The sequence below is a fragment of the Oncorhynchus keta genome, chromosome 27, assembly GCF_023373465.1.
Source record: "Oncorhynchus keta strain PuntledgeMale-10-30-2019 chromosome 27, Oket_V2, whole genome shotgun sequence".
NCBI classification, from domain to species: domain Eukaryota; kingdom Metazoa; phylum Chordata; class Actinopteri; order Salmoniformes; family Salmonidae; genus Oncorhynchus; species Oncorhynchus keta.
Genome location: NC_068447.1, coordinates 37,123,014 through 37,139,270, shown reverse-complemented (window position 1 = coordinate 37,139,270; position 16,257 = coordinate 37,123,014). Strand labels below are relative to the sequence as shown.

Genomic DNA, 16,257 nt, shown 5'->3' with positions numbered 1-16,257 from the left:
ACTAGGCAAGTCAGTTAAGAACAAATTCTTATTTATAATGACGGCCTACACCGACAAACCCGGACAATGCTGGGCCAATTATGTGCCACCCTATGGGACTCCCAATCACGTCCGGTTGTGATACAGCCTGGATTCAAACCAGGGTGTCTGTAGTGACACCTCAAACACTGAGATGCGGTGCCTTAGACCACTGCGCCACTAAGGAGCCCTTAGGTAGGGGTGGTATACAGAAGATTGCCCTATTTGGTTAAAAAAAAAATCCATATTATGGCAAGAATAGCTTAAATAAGCAAAGAGAAACAACAGTCCATCATTGCTTTAGGACATGAAGGTCAGTCAATCCACAAAATTTAAATCACAAAAACCATCAAGCGCTATGATGAAACTGGCTCTCATGAGGACCACCACAGGAAAGGAAGACTCAGAGTTACCTCTGCTGCAGAGGATAAGATCATTAGAGATACCAGCCTCAGAAATTGTAGCCCAAATAAATGCTTCACAGAGTTCATGTTACAGACACATCTCAACATCAACTGTTCAGAGGAGACTGCTTCAATCAGGCCTTCATGGTCGAAATGCTGCAAAGAAACCACTACTAAAGGATACCAACAAGAAGAAGAGACTTGCTTGGGCCAAGAAACACAAGCAATGGACATTAGACCGGTGGAAATCTGTCCTTTGGTCTGATGAGTCCAAATTTGAGATTTTTGGTTCCAACCGCTGTCTTTATGAGAGTAGGTGAACGGATGATCCCTGCATGTGTAGTTCCCACTGTGAAGCATGGAGGAGGAGGTGTGATGGTGCTTTGTTGGTGACACTGTCAGTGATTTTTTTAGAATTCAAGGCACACTTAACCAGCATGGCTACCACAGAATTCTGCAGTGATACGCTATCCCATCTGGCTTGCACGTAGTGGGACTATCAATTGTTTTTAAACAGAACAATGACCCAACACAGCACCAGGCTGTGTAAAGGCAATTTGACTAAGAAGGAGAGTGATGGAGTGCTGCATCAGATGACCTGGCCTCCACATTCACCCAAACTAAACACAGATGGCGCCGAAGAACATGGCCGACAGTTTACAAATAAATGTCAAATTATACTCGTATTAGTGGATTAATTTACTTCTAGAGGTAAATTAAGCCATGAATATAATTGTACATACAGTTGAAGTCGGAAGTTTACATACACTTAGGTTGGAGTCATTAAAACTAGTTTTTCAACCACTCCACACATTTCTTGTTACAAACTATAGTTTTGGCAAGTCAGTTAGGACTTTGTGCATGACACAAGTAATTTTTCCAACAATTGTTTACAGAGAGATTATTTAACTTATAATTCACTGTATCAAAATTCCAGTGGGTCAGAAGTTTACATACACTAAGTTGACTGTGCCTTTAAACAGCTTAGAAAATTCCAGAAAATTATGTCAGGCTTTAGAAGCTTCTGATAGGCTAATTGACATCAATTCAGTCAATTGAAGGTGTACGTGTGGATGTATTTGAAGGCCTACCTTCAAACTCAGTGCCTCTTTGCTAGACATCATGCGAAAACCTAAAATCAGCCAAGAACTAAAAAAAAAAAAATTGTAGACATCCACAAGTCTGGTTCATTCTTGGGAGCAATTTCCAAATGCCTGGAGGTACCACGTTCATCTGTACAAACAATAGTACGCAAGTATAAACACCATGGGACCATGCAGCTGTCATACCGCTAAGGAAGGAGATGTGCTCTGTCTCCTAGAGAAGAACATATTTTGGTGCAAAAAGTGCAAATCAATCCCAGAACAACAGCAAAGGACCTTGTGAAGATACTGGAGGAAACAGGTACAAAAGTATCTATATGCACAGTAAAACGAGTCCTATATTCACATAACCTGAAAGGCTACTCAGCAAGGAAGAAGCCACTGCTCCAAAACCACCATAAAAAAGCCTGACTACGGTTTGCAACTGCACATGGGGACAAAGATTATACTTTTTGGAGAAATGTCCTCTGGTCTGATGAAACAAAAATATAACCTTTTGGCCATAATGACCTTCGTTATGTTTGGAGGAGAAAGGGGTGAGGCTTGCAAGCTGAAACACACCATCCCAACCACGAAGCACAAGGGTGGGAGCATCATGTTGTGGGGTGCTTTGCTACAGGAGGGACTGGTGCACTTCACAAAATAGATGAAATCATGAAGAAGGAAAATTATGTGGATATATACAAGCAACGTCTCAAAACATCAGTAAGGAAGTTAAAGCTTTGTCGCAAATGGACAATGACCCCAAGCATACTTCCAAAGTTGTGGCAAAATGGCTTAAGTACAACAAAGTCAAGGTATTGCAGTGGCCATCACAAAGCCCTGACCTCATCCTATAAAGAATTTGTAGGCAGAACTGAAAAATTGTGTGCGAGCAAGGAGACCTACAAACCTGACTCCGTTACACCAGCTCTGTCAGGAGGAATGGGCCAAAATTCACCCAACTTATTGTGGGGAGCTTGTGGAAGATTATCCAAAAAGTTTGACCCAAGTTAAACAATTTAAAGGCAATGCTACCAAATACTAATTGAGTGTATATAAACTTCTGACCCACTGGGAATGTGATGAAATAAATCATTCTCTCTACTATTATTCTGACATTTCACATTTTTGAAATAAAGTGGTGATCCGAACTGACCTAAAGATGGGAATTTTTACTCTGAATTTTTACTAGGATTAAATGTCAGGAAATGTGAAAAACTGAGTTTAAATGTATTTGGCTAAGGTGTATGTAAACTGTACATTCTCCCAACCAATTGTGCAATTTTGTTAGTTTTTTAGCGTTTTGTGTAACTTATTTTTTTACTTATTGTGTACATAATGTTGCTGCTACCATCTCTTATGACCAAAAATAACTTCTGGACCTCAGAAAGATTACTCACGGCGGACTGGAAGAAACTTTTTCCTTTAATGAGTCCAACTAGAAGGATATCCTGCTTTCACCGGAAAAGGCCCAGACCCTCACCTTTTGGTGTTGAAAAGACGCATGAAAAGGGGCCGTAGATCGGGCAGCTTTCTGAAAATCCGTTGGCGAGTGAGTAAACTCCCACTGCCATCCGTTCTTCTTGCTAACATGTAATCATTGGAAAATACAATTAATGACCTACAATTAAGATTGTACCAACGGGACATTAAAAACGGTACTATCTTATGTTTCACCGAGACGTGGCTGAACGACGATATGGACAATAGCGGTATTTTCCATGCATCGACAGAACAGAGATGCTACCTCTGGTAAGAACAGGGGTGGGGGTGTGTGTCTATTTGTCAGTAACAGCTGGTGCGCAATGTCTAATATTAAAGAAATCTCGAGGTGTTGCTCGCCTGAGGTAGTGTACCTTATGATAAACTGTAGACCACACTATCTACCAAGAGATTTCTCATCTATATTATTTGTAGCCATCTATTTACCACCACAGAATGAAGCTGGCACTAGACTGATCTCAACCAACTCTATAAGGCCATAAACAAAGAAGAAAATGCTCACCCAGAAGCGGTGCTCCTAGTGGCGTGGACTTTAATGCAGGCAAACTTAAATCAGTTTTACCACATTTTTACCAGCATGTCACACGTGCAACCAGAGAAATAAATCCTAGACCACCTTCCCTCCACACACAGAGATGCATACAAAGTTCTACCCCCACCCTCCATTTGGCAAATCTGACCATAATTATGTCCTCCTGATTCCTGCTTACAAGCAAAAACTAAAGCATGAAATATATGCCATTTGAAGTACCAGTGACTCGCTCAATACAGAAGTGGTCAGATGACGTGGATGCTACACTACAGGACAGTTTTGCTAGCACAGACTGGAATATGTTCAGGGATTCATCCAATGGCATTGAAGAGTACACCGCCTCAGTCATTGGCTTCATCAATAAGTGCACTGACAACGTCGTCCCCACAGTGACTCTATGTACATATCCCAACCAGAAGCCGTGGATTACAGGCAACATCGGCATTGCGCTAAAGGCTAGAGCTGCCACTTTCAAGGAGCGGGAGACTAATCCGAAAGCATATCATATCAAATTTATTTATATAGCCCTTTGTACATCAGCTGATATCTCAAAGTGCTGTACAGAAACCCAGCCTAAAACTCCAAACAGCAAGCAATGCAGGTGTAGAAGCACGGTAGCTATGAAAAACTCCCTAGAAAGGCCAAAACCTATGAAGAAACCTAGAGAGGAACCAGGCTATGAGGGGTGGCCAGTCCTCTTCTGGCTGTGCCGGGTGGAGATTATAACAGAACATGGCCAAGATGTTCAAATGTTCATAAATGACCATAAAAACAAACAATGTATACAAAATGCTTCAGTCTGGTTTTAGACCCCATCATGGACTGACACAGCACTTGTGAAGGTGGTAAATTACCTTTTAATGGCATCAGACGAGGCTTTGCATCTGTCCTCGTGCTCCTAGACCATATTTATAGGGCAGTGCCTTTGCTGACAGCATTCCCCAACCCATAACCCAACCCCCCAGTACCGTTTCCATGCAATTGAAGGTTCCAGAACTTAAGAACATACTGTATGCATCCCTGGCCTCCCTTGCGGGATGGTTTTGCTGTGCCAGGACTACCCACAGTTTAGCTCAACTCAAAGCTGATTGACTAATTATTTTATAAAAAACAAGGGAGGCCATCAATCAATCAAATGCTATGGCGACAACATGCCATATTAATTTTGTCCAGACAGCATCAGATACATGGGCTACACATACTGAGACAGGTGGGCGGTGTTTCATTTGCTCTGATGATTTCTCCGGTGAGATTCACACACTAATCCCCAAAATTTTAAGAAAGGAATTAAGAAATATCAGAATGAGCAATGTCAGAGTTCAGAATATTAATATACGTATATGTATATGATGGTGTGTATAGATATTATGGACAGTATATGAATAGAAACGGTGTGTACAGCAGTAGTTAAACAGGATGAGCCTTTATTAGAATATAGTATATACATATGAAGAGGGTAAAACAATATGTAAACACTATTAAAGTGACCAGTGTTCAATGAATATGTACATAGGTCAGCAGTCTCTAAGGTGCAGGGTAGAGTACCGGGTGGTAGTCGGTTAGTAACAGTGACTAAGTTCATGACATGGTACTGGGCAGAGGCGGGATAGTGGTGACTATTTAACAGTCTGATGGTCTGGAGATAGAAGCTGTTTTTCTGTCTCTCTGTCCCAGCTTTGGTGCGCCTTCTAGATGGTAGCAGGTTGAACAGACCATGACTCTGAGGTCCTTGTTACTCTTCTTGGCCTTCCTGTGACACTGTGTGCTGTAGATGACCTGGAAGGCAGGCAGTATGCTCCTGGTAAAGCGTTGGGCTGACCGTACCACCCTCTGGAGAGCCCTGCAGTTGTGGATGGTGCAATTGCCATAGCATGCGGTGATACATCCCGACAGGATGCTCTCAATGGTGCATCTGTAGAAGTTTGTGAGGGTCTTAGGGGCCAAGAAAATTTCTTCAGCCTCCTGAGGTTGAAAAGTTACTGTTGCGCCTTCTTCACCACATTGTCTGTGTGGATGGACCATTTCAGATGGTCAGTGATGTGCATGCCAACGAGCTTGAAGCTTTTCATCCTTTCTGCTGCGGCCCTTTGATGTGGATTGGGATGTGTTCTCTCTGCTACCTCCTGAAGTCCACGATCAGCTCTTTCGTTTTCTTGACGTTGAGGGAGAGGTTATTGACCTGGCACCACTCCGCCAGGGCCCTCACCTCCTCCCTGTAGGCTGTCTTGTCATTGTTGGTAATCAGGCACTGTTGTGTCGTCTGCAAACTTGATGATTGAGTTGGAGACGTGCATGGCCACGCAGTCATGGGTGAACAGGGAGTACAGGAGGGGGCTGAGCATGCACCATTGTGGGGCCCCGTGTTGAGTATCAGGTGTTGAGTGTTAGGTATCAGGGGTTGTTGCCCACTTTCACCACTTGGGCCCGTCAGGAAGTCCAGGACCCAGTTGCACAGGGTGGGGTTCAGACCCAGGGCCCAGAGCTTAGTGATGAGCTTGGAGGGCACTATGGTGTTGAAGGCTGTGCTGTAGTTCATTAATTCTTACATATGTATTCCTCTTGTCCATATGGGATAGGGCAGTGTGCAATGCTCTGACAACACAGTTTGGGATGTCGTCTGGGCAGGCAGCCTTGTGAATTCTCCGTATTGCCATCAATATGTAGAAGACTTATGTTAACTAGCTGGCTGGCGTTGCCCATGACAGAAAGTTTGGCTAGACAGCAAGCCTTTTAGCCAGGTAGCATAGGACAACAACAAATAAAAACGTGTATTGTATAACAGAGTGATAGACCGTTTCATCAACATAAAAGAGAGGAGGATGGCATTGGCCTTTCTCTAAGTATGGTGAATTCACATGCTTTTTCTACTTGCGCACACACACACACACACACGCCATGTTGACTTTACGTCGATTGGACAAAATTCGGGTATATTTTTGGGGCAGCTAGGAAGACATCACTTCCTGTCATTTCTACCAGCCAACGGAAATAGCAAAATGGCTCAAATGGCAACCCCCTATGTTGAAGATGAATCTGGTAAGGCTGATTTAAGTCAGAACTCTAATTAAATTATTGTTGGAGTGTGAGAATAAATACAGTTTAGAATTACTAACCCCTTTGTCTTTACGTCGCTTCCCCAGAACAGTAACCCAGCAACGCTCGCGTTATGGCGCGAACAAATTGTCCAAGCGTGCTGCTTCTGGCTAACCAGTTAGCGTAGTTAGCTAGCTAACAAAACACACTAGTTAACGTAGTTAGCTAGTTACCAGATAGCTAGCGTAGCCAACGTTACTACTAGATAATGTCTAGTTTAATAGCTATGTCGTAACTATCTTACGTCAGCTATATGGGACACTATATTCTGTTGGCTAGCCTAGCCAAACTAGGGCGCAAAAGTACGTAACTAGTAGTATTAGTAGTAGTAGCCCTAGTCTGATTAATCAGGCTTAAATACACAATTGGCATATACAGCCTGAAACATTTGTGCAAAATCGTGTAAATGTTCCTTACAAGTCAGAATGTTGAATACAATTCTGAATCGGGGAGGATAGCGAACAATCCACATATTGTGTGTGTAACGTTACATTTAATTTTTCGGATTTCAGTCTTTTAAAAAAATCGAATGAAGTGTGGATTGTTTTCCATCTAACCCCCTATTCAAAATATGCAATTTTCATTGTCATCATAGCATGCTCGGTGCAATAGCTATCAACGAAGACCCGAGTATTCAATATAAAACTTTACCTTGGTACCGAACCGTGTAACGTTACCCATTGGCTCTCTAAAAGTCTGGTAAATAATAATTTCCTATGGATATTTTCTAAAATTTCCAGCAGCTGAAAGGCAAACCGCACAAACAACCAGTAGAGTAAGTTCAAATGTAATTTTATTCAACGTTCTCTTGTAAGTAACATTTACACGATTCTGCACGTTTCAGACGTCCGCAACGTAACAAATTAATTGTGTACTACAGCCTGATTAATCAGCACAATAATTTACTGTTAAGGAGTGTAGTCGAGGACCTCTAGATGTTTCACAATTCATAGCCGAGGGATTTAAAAAATATTTTTTTTGTAAAAAAAAAAAAAAAAAAACTTTAATATTAAAACATACAAATACTTGCAGTGAAGCCGCTCAACAACTACATCACATTAGTAATCTAATAGCATCCCATCCAGAGCAACACACAGAAGCAACCAGGGTCAACACCCTGCTTAAGTGCACGTTGACAGATCTCCCACCAGCCCTCAAGACCCCCCAGACAGTTCCCCAAGAACTGGCCCCCCCATGCACCAACAACCAACAAAATGAACAAAAGGGAAAGACAAAAGAAAACAACAATGCAAAAAACAAAAGACATCAAGGACAACAAAAATCATAACAGCAAGGTCAACTGAATATGTTTGTCTGCATGTATGGCACTATTTACATGTATGTGTGTGCATTTGAATGAGAGTGTGTGTATATTGCATGTGTGCAAATGCCTGCATTGCATCAGCCTCAGACAAACCTTCATTAATGTCACGCCCTGGTCGAAGTATTTTGTGTTTATCTTTATGTATTGGGTCAGGCCAGGGTGTGGCATGGGGTTTTTGTATTGTGGTGTGTTTTGTCTTGGGGTTTTGGTATACAGTGGGATTGTAGCTAGTGGGGTGATCTAGCAGAGTCTATGGCTGTCTGGAGTGGTTCTCAATCAGAGTCAGGTGTTTATCGTAGTCTCTGATTGGGAACCATATTTAGGCAGCCATATTCTTTGGTTGTGTTGTGGGTGATTGTCCTTAGTGTCCTGATGTCCTTGTTCTGTGTTAGTTGACACAAGTATAGGCTGTTTTCGGTTTTTGTTACGTTTATTGTTTTTGTAGTGTTATGTATTGATTCGTGTTTACATTAAACATGGTTCGCAATCTACACGCTGCATTTTGGTCCGACTCTCCTTCACCACACCTAGAAAACCGTTACAGAATCACCCACCAACCTCAGCCTCCCAGGGACTTGGATTACAGGCACATGCCACCACACCCGGCCTGACCCAATACATAAAGATAAACACAAAATACTTTGACCAGGGCGTGACAGATTCTAAATATGTTTCCCAATCAGAGACAACGATAAACACCTGACTCTGATTGAGAACCACTCCAGACAGCCATAGACTCTGCTAGATCACCCCACTATCTACAATCCCACTATATACCAAAACCCCAAGACAAAACACACCACAATACAAAAACCCCATGCCACACCCTGGCCTGACCCAATACATAAAGATAAACACAAAATACTTCGACCAGGGCGTGACAATTAACTGTAAAAACACTGCCCCTCAGTGTCATTCAAACTTACTTATGTTTTGTTTTAACTTTATTTATTTTTACTTGTATCTTTTTTGTCAAGGGATTGATTATTAGTTGAGAAGTTTAATTGGGTATGCTAGCTGTGGAATAGTTCAAATGCATGGAATGGCTAGGGTTCCCAGAGAAGAAGTTTGAAAACCCCTGGCCTAGTCAAACTGCATGCTGTGCATAGCTTTGCGCGCTGACCAATGAGAAGTAGGACTATTCCTGATCTGGCACATCTGTGTGGCACGTTTTTTGATATGCAGGGTGAAGTTGATAATTTCGTAATGAAGACAGCGATCACTTTTACTACTAACACTGCATGGTTGAAGCAGGAGAAGAGTGTCATTCTTACAAATGGTCTAAACCACGTGTACTCAACTCTTACCCTACGAGGTCCGGAGCCTGCTGGTTTTCCGTTCGACCTGATAATTCTTCTTCGTTGATGAGGTTTAACGGCGGTTGGCATCCAATATGTTGCGTTATCGCAACCTACTAGACTGGGGTACAACTCCCTTAGACGTCCTTCTGTAGCTCAGTTGGTAGAGCATGGCGCTTGTAACGCCAGGGTAGTGGGTTCAATCCCCGGGACCACCCATACGTAGAATGTATGCACACATGACTGTAAGTCGCTTTGGATAAAAGCGTCTGCTAAATGGCATATATACTTTGCTTGAAAAAATACATAAATAAGCATACCCTACCATCTATTACTACACTCACAACAAAATAAATAAAAATAACACCACACTACTCCACTATTTCAATCCATTTACTCTTACCTCATGTCAACAACCTGAAAGGATGGGACATCACCACTTAACACACCCTGTAACTCTTCTGATGTCAAGTCTCACACCCAAATACCTCTCTGCAGCTGCCACCACAACCTACATTTTCTGCGACTTACATTCCATCCCTGCAGTACAGTTGATAACCATTGCTATAAATGCTAAAAATCCAATCTTACTGAAACAACAGATCACTTGTTGGCCTATTCTTCTGTACTGGTACAGATCTACTACTCACACCACTCCTCTCAGGATACCTCCCCCTTGACCCATCTTCCTCTACTTTCTTCAATGCCTCAGCATATGACAACTTCTGCGCTACTCTACCCCTGGAAACCTCAAACTACCTCAATCACACGGGACATTTCTGATCCCCAGCCCCATGAGCACCCCTACAATTAACACATACCTCTACTTTCCTCAATGGTACACACTCCTTTGTCTCATGCCCTTCTGCACACTTCTCACACTTAGGAACCTCCCTCTTAAACATTGCTGCCACATGTCCATAAGCTTTACACCTGTAACAACGTACGGTATTCGGCAATAAAGCTCGTACAGGATGACTTACAGTATATATTTCCGCCATTTTTAACCGACTCAAGCTCACCGTCTTCGTCCCTCTCTCTCTTAGACCTCCTCTGCCTCTCTTTCCCCCCCCCCCACTGCACTTCTCCTGACATGCATCTTGTTCTTGCTTTCTCAAGGGACGCCATTTAACCGGCTGTCACAATCTAAGGTACAATCAGCACAAACCCCTCGGAATGTAGCGCACATCCCACTTATAATGCAGCTGCTTTGTCTTGATGTTATTCTTTATCAAAAGCTACCGCTACGCTCTTCCAACCACCATCCCTGTGTCGATAGCTTACCTGATTATTACCTGATAATTAATTGTACACCTCTGGTGTCCCAGGTCTAAATCAGTCCCTGATTAGAGGGGAACAATTAAAAAGGCAGTGGTACTAGCTTTGAGGTCCAGAGTTGAGTTTAAGAGGTCTAAACCATTATATTATGAGACGGGTGAAATCCAAAGTTGTGCTATATATATTTTTGAATCTGTAAAATTGACACCATAAACATATACACACACACACACACAGAGAGAGAGTCAGCTCAGACAGATCCAGCTCAGAGGCCCAGCTCATTAGCTCCATCGGCAGCAGATTTGAATTTGGAATGGAAAATAATTGTTTAAATCAAATCAAATTGTATTTGTCACATGTGCCGAATACATCTCCAAATCGATCCCACTCCAGAGTACAGGCCTCTGTGTAATGCTCATTCCTTCGACGATAACTGCGAATCCAACAATCAACCCTGGTGAGACAAAACCGCGACTTGGTGTTTTGTTACGTGGTCTGCCACTGCAAGGACGATCAGCTGTCCGTCCTGTCTCCCTGTAGCACTGTCTTAGGCGTCTCACAGTACGGACATTGCAATTTATTGCCCTAGACACATCTGCAGTCCTCATGCCTCCTTGCAGCATGCCTAAGGCACATTCACACAGATGAGCAGGCACCCTGGACATTTCTTTTGGTGTTTTTCAGTCTGTAGAAAGACTTCTTTAGTGTCCTAAGTTTTCATAACTGTGACCATAATTGCCTACCGTCTGTAAGCTGTTAGTGTCTTAACGACCGTTCATATATGTCCTGGATGGCAGGAAGTTTGTCCCCAGTGATGTTCTGGGCTTATGCACTACCCTCTGTAGCGCCTTACGGACAGATGCCTTAGCAGTTGCCATACCGGGTGGTAATGCAAATGGTCAGGATGCTCTCGATGGTGCAGCTGTAGAACCTTTTGAGGATCTGGGGACCCATTCCAAATCTTTTAAGTCTCCTGAGGCGGAAAAGGTTTTGTCATGCCCTCTTCACAACCTTCTTGGTGTGTTTGGACCATTACAGTTTGTTGTTGATGTGGACACCAAGGAACTTGAAACTCTCGACCTGGTCCACTAAAGCCCCGTCGATGTTAATTGGGGCCTGTTCGGCTTTTCTTTTCTTATAGTCCACGACCAGCTCCTTTGTCTTGCTCACTTTGAAGGAGAGGTTGTTGTCCTCGCACCACACTGCCAGGTCTCTGACCTTCTCCCTATAGGCTTTCTCGTCGGTGATCAATCCAACCACTGTTGTGTCGTCAGCAAACTTAATGATGGTGTTGGAGTCATGCTTAACCACGCAGTTGTGGGTGAACAAGGAGTACAGGAGCTGACTAAGCACGCACCCTGAGAGGCCCCAGTGTTGAGGATCAGTGTGGCAGATTTGTTGTTGCCTATCCTTACCACTTGGGGGCGGCCCATCAGGAAGTGCAGGATCCAGTTGTAGAGGGAGGTGTTTAGTCCCAGGGTCCTTAGCTTTGTGATGAGCTTTGTGGGCATTATGTTGTTGAACGCTTAGCTGTAGTCAATGAACAGGATTCTCACATGGGTGTCCCTTTTGTCCAGGTGGGAAAGGGCAGTGCGATTGAGATTGCGTCATCTGTGGATCTGTTGGGGCGGTATGCGAATTGGAGTGGGTATCGGGTTTCCGGAATGATGGTGTTGTGAGCCATGACCAGAATTTCAAAGCACTTCATGGCTACCGACATGAGTGCTACGGGGCAGTAATCGTTTAGGCAAGTTACTTTCGTTTTCTTGGGCACAGGGACTATGGTGGCCTGTTTGAAACCATGTAGGTATTACAGACTCTCAGGGAGAGGTTGAAAATGTCAGTGAAGACACTTGCCAGTTGGTCTGCGCATGCTTTGAGTACACGCCCTGGTACTGCGTCTGGCCCTGCGGCTTTGTGAATGTTGACCTGCTTAAAGGTCTTGCTCACATTGGCTACAGAGAGAGTGATCACACAGTCGTCTGGAACAGCTGGTGCGTGCTTGCTTCAGTGTTGCTTGCCTCGAAGCGAGCATAAAAGGCGTTTAGCTCGTCTGGTGTATTGATAATTGATGACGCCGGTGACTGATGGGCTATTCTCCTCTATGGCATTGGATTAATCCCAGAACATATTCCAGTCTGTGCTAGCAAAACTGTCCTGTAGTGTAGCATCTGTGTCATCTGACCACTTCCGTATTGAGCGAGTCACTAGTACTTCCTGCTTTAGTTTTTGCTTGTAAGTAGGAATCAGGAGGAAAGAATAATGGTCAGATTTGCCAAATGAAGGGCATAGGGGAGCTTTGTAATGCATCTCTGTGTGTGGAGTAAAGGTGGTGTAGAGCTATAAAAACTTTTTTTTTTTTTTAAGAAAGTGTTTGAATTATTTGTCAAAAATTCACCTCTGGTTGCACATTTAAGATGCTGGTAAAAATTGGGTAAAATGGATTTGTATGTCAGCGTTCAAGTCCCCGGCCACTAGGAGTGCCACTTCTGGATGAGCATTTTCTTGTTTGCTTATGGCCTTATACAGCTCGTTGAGTACAGTCTTCGTGCCAACATCAGTTTGTGGTGGTGAATAGACTGCTACGAATAATATAGATGAGAACTGTCCTGGTAGATAGTGTGGTCTACAGCTTATCATGAGGTTTTCTACGTCAGGCGAGCAATACCTCGAGACTTCTTTAATATTAGACATCACGCTCCAGCAGTTATTAACAAATAGACACACACCCTGCGCCTCGTCTTTCCAGATGCTCTGTCCTGCCAATGCGTGGGTAACCCACCCAGCCGCTTCTCGGTGAAACCTAAGATATTACAATTTTGAATGTCCAGTTGGTAGGATAGCCTTAATCGTAGATTATCCAGTTTGGTTTCCAATTATTGCACTTTAGCCAATAATAAGGAGGGTAGTGGTGGTTTACCTACTTGCCAGCGAATTCTTACAAGGCACCCTGCCCTCCTCTCACATTTCTCTTGTCTTTTATTCACGTGGATGACAGGGATTTGGGCTGGGTCTCGACTAAGCAGTATATCCTTTGCGTCAGACTCATTAAACAACAACTTTATGCAACAACTCTTAGTGCATCATATCAATTCGTTCTTCTAATCAAACTGAAATGTATCGGAGAGCAGGTATCTTGGTCATGTATTGAATCGTCTTGAAAGGGAAACTTGTACATCCCTAGACAGTATATCTTTAGCATTACTGTTTATGAATGGGCTATAGTAGTAGCAGCAGCAAGTGGCACATTTGAAATGCATTAGCCAGCTAGCTAAATCTTTGTAAGTTACCTATAGTCTCTACCGTAATGTTAGCTAGCTAGCCAGTAATCCAGTGTCAATTTGGCTAGCTAGCGACTAGAAAACATTAAATTATGTTCGATTGTTCTCGGTCCTGTTCTTGCTAGTGCCGATGCAAATGTGGCTAGCTAATGCACTGTAGTTGAGTGGTGCTGGAGCACCAAGTCTTGGACCAAACGGCTTCTCAACAGCTTCTACCCCCAAAGCCATTAGACTGCTGATCAATTCATAAAAATCGTCATCGGATCATTTACATGGATCCCCCCCATCTTGTACACTGCTGCTACTCGCTGTTTGTTTGTTATCTATGCATAGTTACTTCGCTCACTCCTACATGTATAGATTACCTCAACTAGCCTGTACCCCTGCACACTGACTCAGTACTGGTGCACCCTGTATATAGCCTCATATTCTTATTGTGTTACTTTTTATTGTTAATTTTTATTTTAGTCTACTTGGTAAATATTTTCTTCTTGAACTGCACTGTTGTTTAAGGGCTTATAAGTAAGCATTTCACGGTAAAGTTTACACTTGTTGTATTTGGCACATGTGGCAAATAAAGTTAGAATTTATTTAATTTGTATTTGTATATTGTTGTAATACACACACACACATCCATGTTTTATCAAGCCTGCGTCGACAAGCTGAGCAAAACACATTCATTGGTTCAAATGTAAATGCTTGGTTTTCCGTGAATTTGTAATATTTGCGCATGTCTGCGCCTCCTGTTATAGGGAAATACATTGCTGCTACACAGCGACCTGATGGAACCTGGAGAAAGCCTCGGAAAGTGAAGGATGGTTATACCCCTCAGGAAGAAGTCCCGGTGTAAGTAATTCTACCGGATAGTGACCTCTGTCAAGTCAACCTTTATACTAATTTTGTATTTATTAGATAGAAGCCTCTGCCGTAAAATGGTTGTTTCCTGTTTCCTATTTTCCTTTCTGCGAATCTGTCTTTGTTTTCAGCTACGAGAATAAATTTGTGAAGTTCTTCAAGGGCAAGCCCGACCTGCCACCAGGTATGAGCCCCGAAGATGAGGCCCAGGCAAGGCAGCAGCAGCAGGGGATTCCCGGCATTGCAGAGAGTGAGACAGCTGGGCTTTCCAAGACAGCCAAGCGAAACATGAAACGCAAGGAAAAGCGCAAGCTGCAAGGCCCGGATAGCAATGTGGAAGCACTTATCAATGCTGTTGAGAATGTGGCGATTGCAGAGGGCGGTGACAGTGAGATGCCTACATCTAACCCAGCTGAAGCTACTAATGACCATTCAGGAGCAGCAGCAGAAAAGGCCAAGAAGATCAAGAACCTGAAAAAGAAGTTGAGGCAGGTTGAGGAACTGCAGCAGAAACTGGACTCTGGGGAGATCAAGCAAGCTACAAAAGAGCAGCTGGATAAGCTTGGGAGGGCCAAGGCCATACAGGATGGGTTGCTGCAGCTTGAAGAGGATTCAGGAGATTAAAAAGGTTGTCAAAAGGTCAGCAGACGAGTTGTGGAAGTTAGACTGTTGGAAAATACAAACACCAAGTTCTACAAGAAATGGATATTTACAGCTGCATTGATGAGCTTCCCTTAAACATTTTTCTGAGATTTGGTGTTATCAGACAGCCAATCAACATTAACTTTGGCTTTGGAATACCAAGTGTACATAAACCTAACACCTCAAGTTATGTTGTTGACAAGAAGAACTGATCATGCTTTTCCCACACTTTCTCCAAAACCAATGAACAAATGACAATGAGACCGCCATGTTTTTTCTCTTCATTTCAAATGTACTTTTAAAACAATTGAACTGATTCCGTATGCTTGTGTTGGCTATTAACTTATTGGCCATTCATAGTTGTAATAGCATTTATTTTTGTGCTCAGTATTTGTACTGTGCATTTTTTTTAACCTTTATCTGTCAAGAGAATTGCATAGAATATTATTTATTGCATTAAAGATACAGACAGCCCCTATTCAAGAGAATGCCATTTTGTTGACCAGTCTGTGCACTGAAATGATACACATTTTCCCAATGATTGGATGATTTGAAGCGATTCATGGTTTACAACATTAACATCACTCATATGAAAGGGTAGTTTTAAGTAGATTGCTCCCTCTACAGGTGAAATCAGGCAAAACCGGGTTCAGTGGAAACGACAAATGCTATCTCCCCCTGATTACAGGGCATAGGGAGGATTGTTGTGGTGACATGGAGAAGCCGAAATGTAACATTGATGTGTTAATGGTTCTTTATATATAAACATACTAATTAATGGTTGTCTCGGAATGGAAATGTGGTTAGTTGTTTTTCTCTCATAGGACAGTTAAAAAATAAAATAAAAACATCATGATTTACATTACAGGAGGAGGTTTTTGTCTCATAGACTACATGGTATTTATGGAGAGAAACGTAGTCATTCAGAAACAAGAATCTTGATC

General features: G+C 42.8%; 1 protein-coding gene across 1 annotated transcript; it reads left to right on the top strand.

Moving 5' to 3' along the window:
* The first annotated feature begins 6,421 nt into the window (after window positions 1-6,421).
* Window positions 6,422-16,178, top strand: LOC118360321 (partner of Y14 and mago B). The gene is made up of 3 exons (XM_052482300.1): window positions 6,422-6,578; window positions 14,569-14,662; window positions 14,803-16,178. The coding sequence occupies exons 1-3, from the start codon at window positions 6,539-6,541 to the stop codon at window positions 15,293-15,295; spliced, it is 627 nt and encodes a 208-aa protein (XP_052338260.1). The 5' UTR covers window positions 6,422-6,538; the 3' UTR covers window positions 15,296-16,178.
* The last annotated feature ends 79 nt before the right edge of the window (window positions 16,179-16,257 follow it).

What these genes read in the sequence shown, in the direction of transcription:
- LOC118360321 (XM_052482300.1), top strand. Translation starts at nt 6,539, where the DNA reads ATGGCTCAAATGGCAACCCCCTATGTTGAAGATGAATCTG. An exon ending in CTATGTTGAAGATGAATCTG is followed by an intron (nt 6,579 to 14,568) that starts GTAAGGCTGATT and finishes CTCCTGTTATAG; the next exon opens with GGAAATACATTGCTGCTACA. An exon ending in CCTCAGGAAGAAGTCCCGGT is followed by an intron (nt 14,663 to 14,802) that starts GTAAGTAATTCT and finishes CTTTGTTTTCAG; the next exon opens with CTACGAGAATAAATTTGTGA.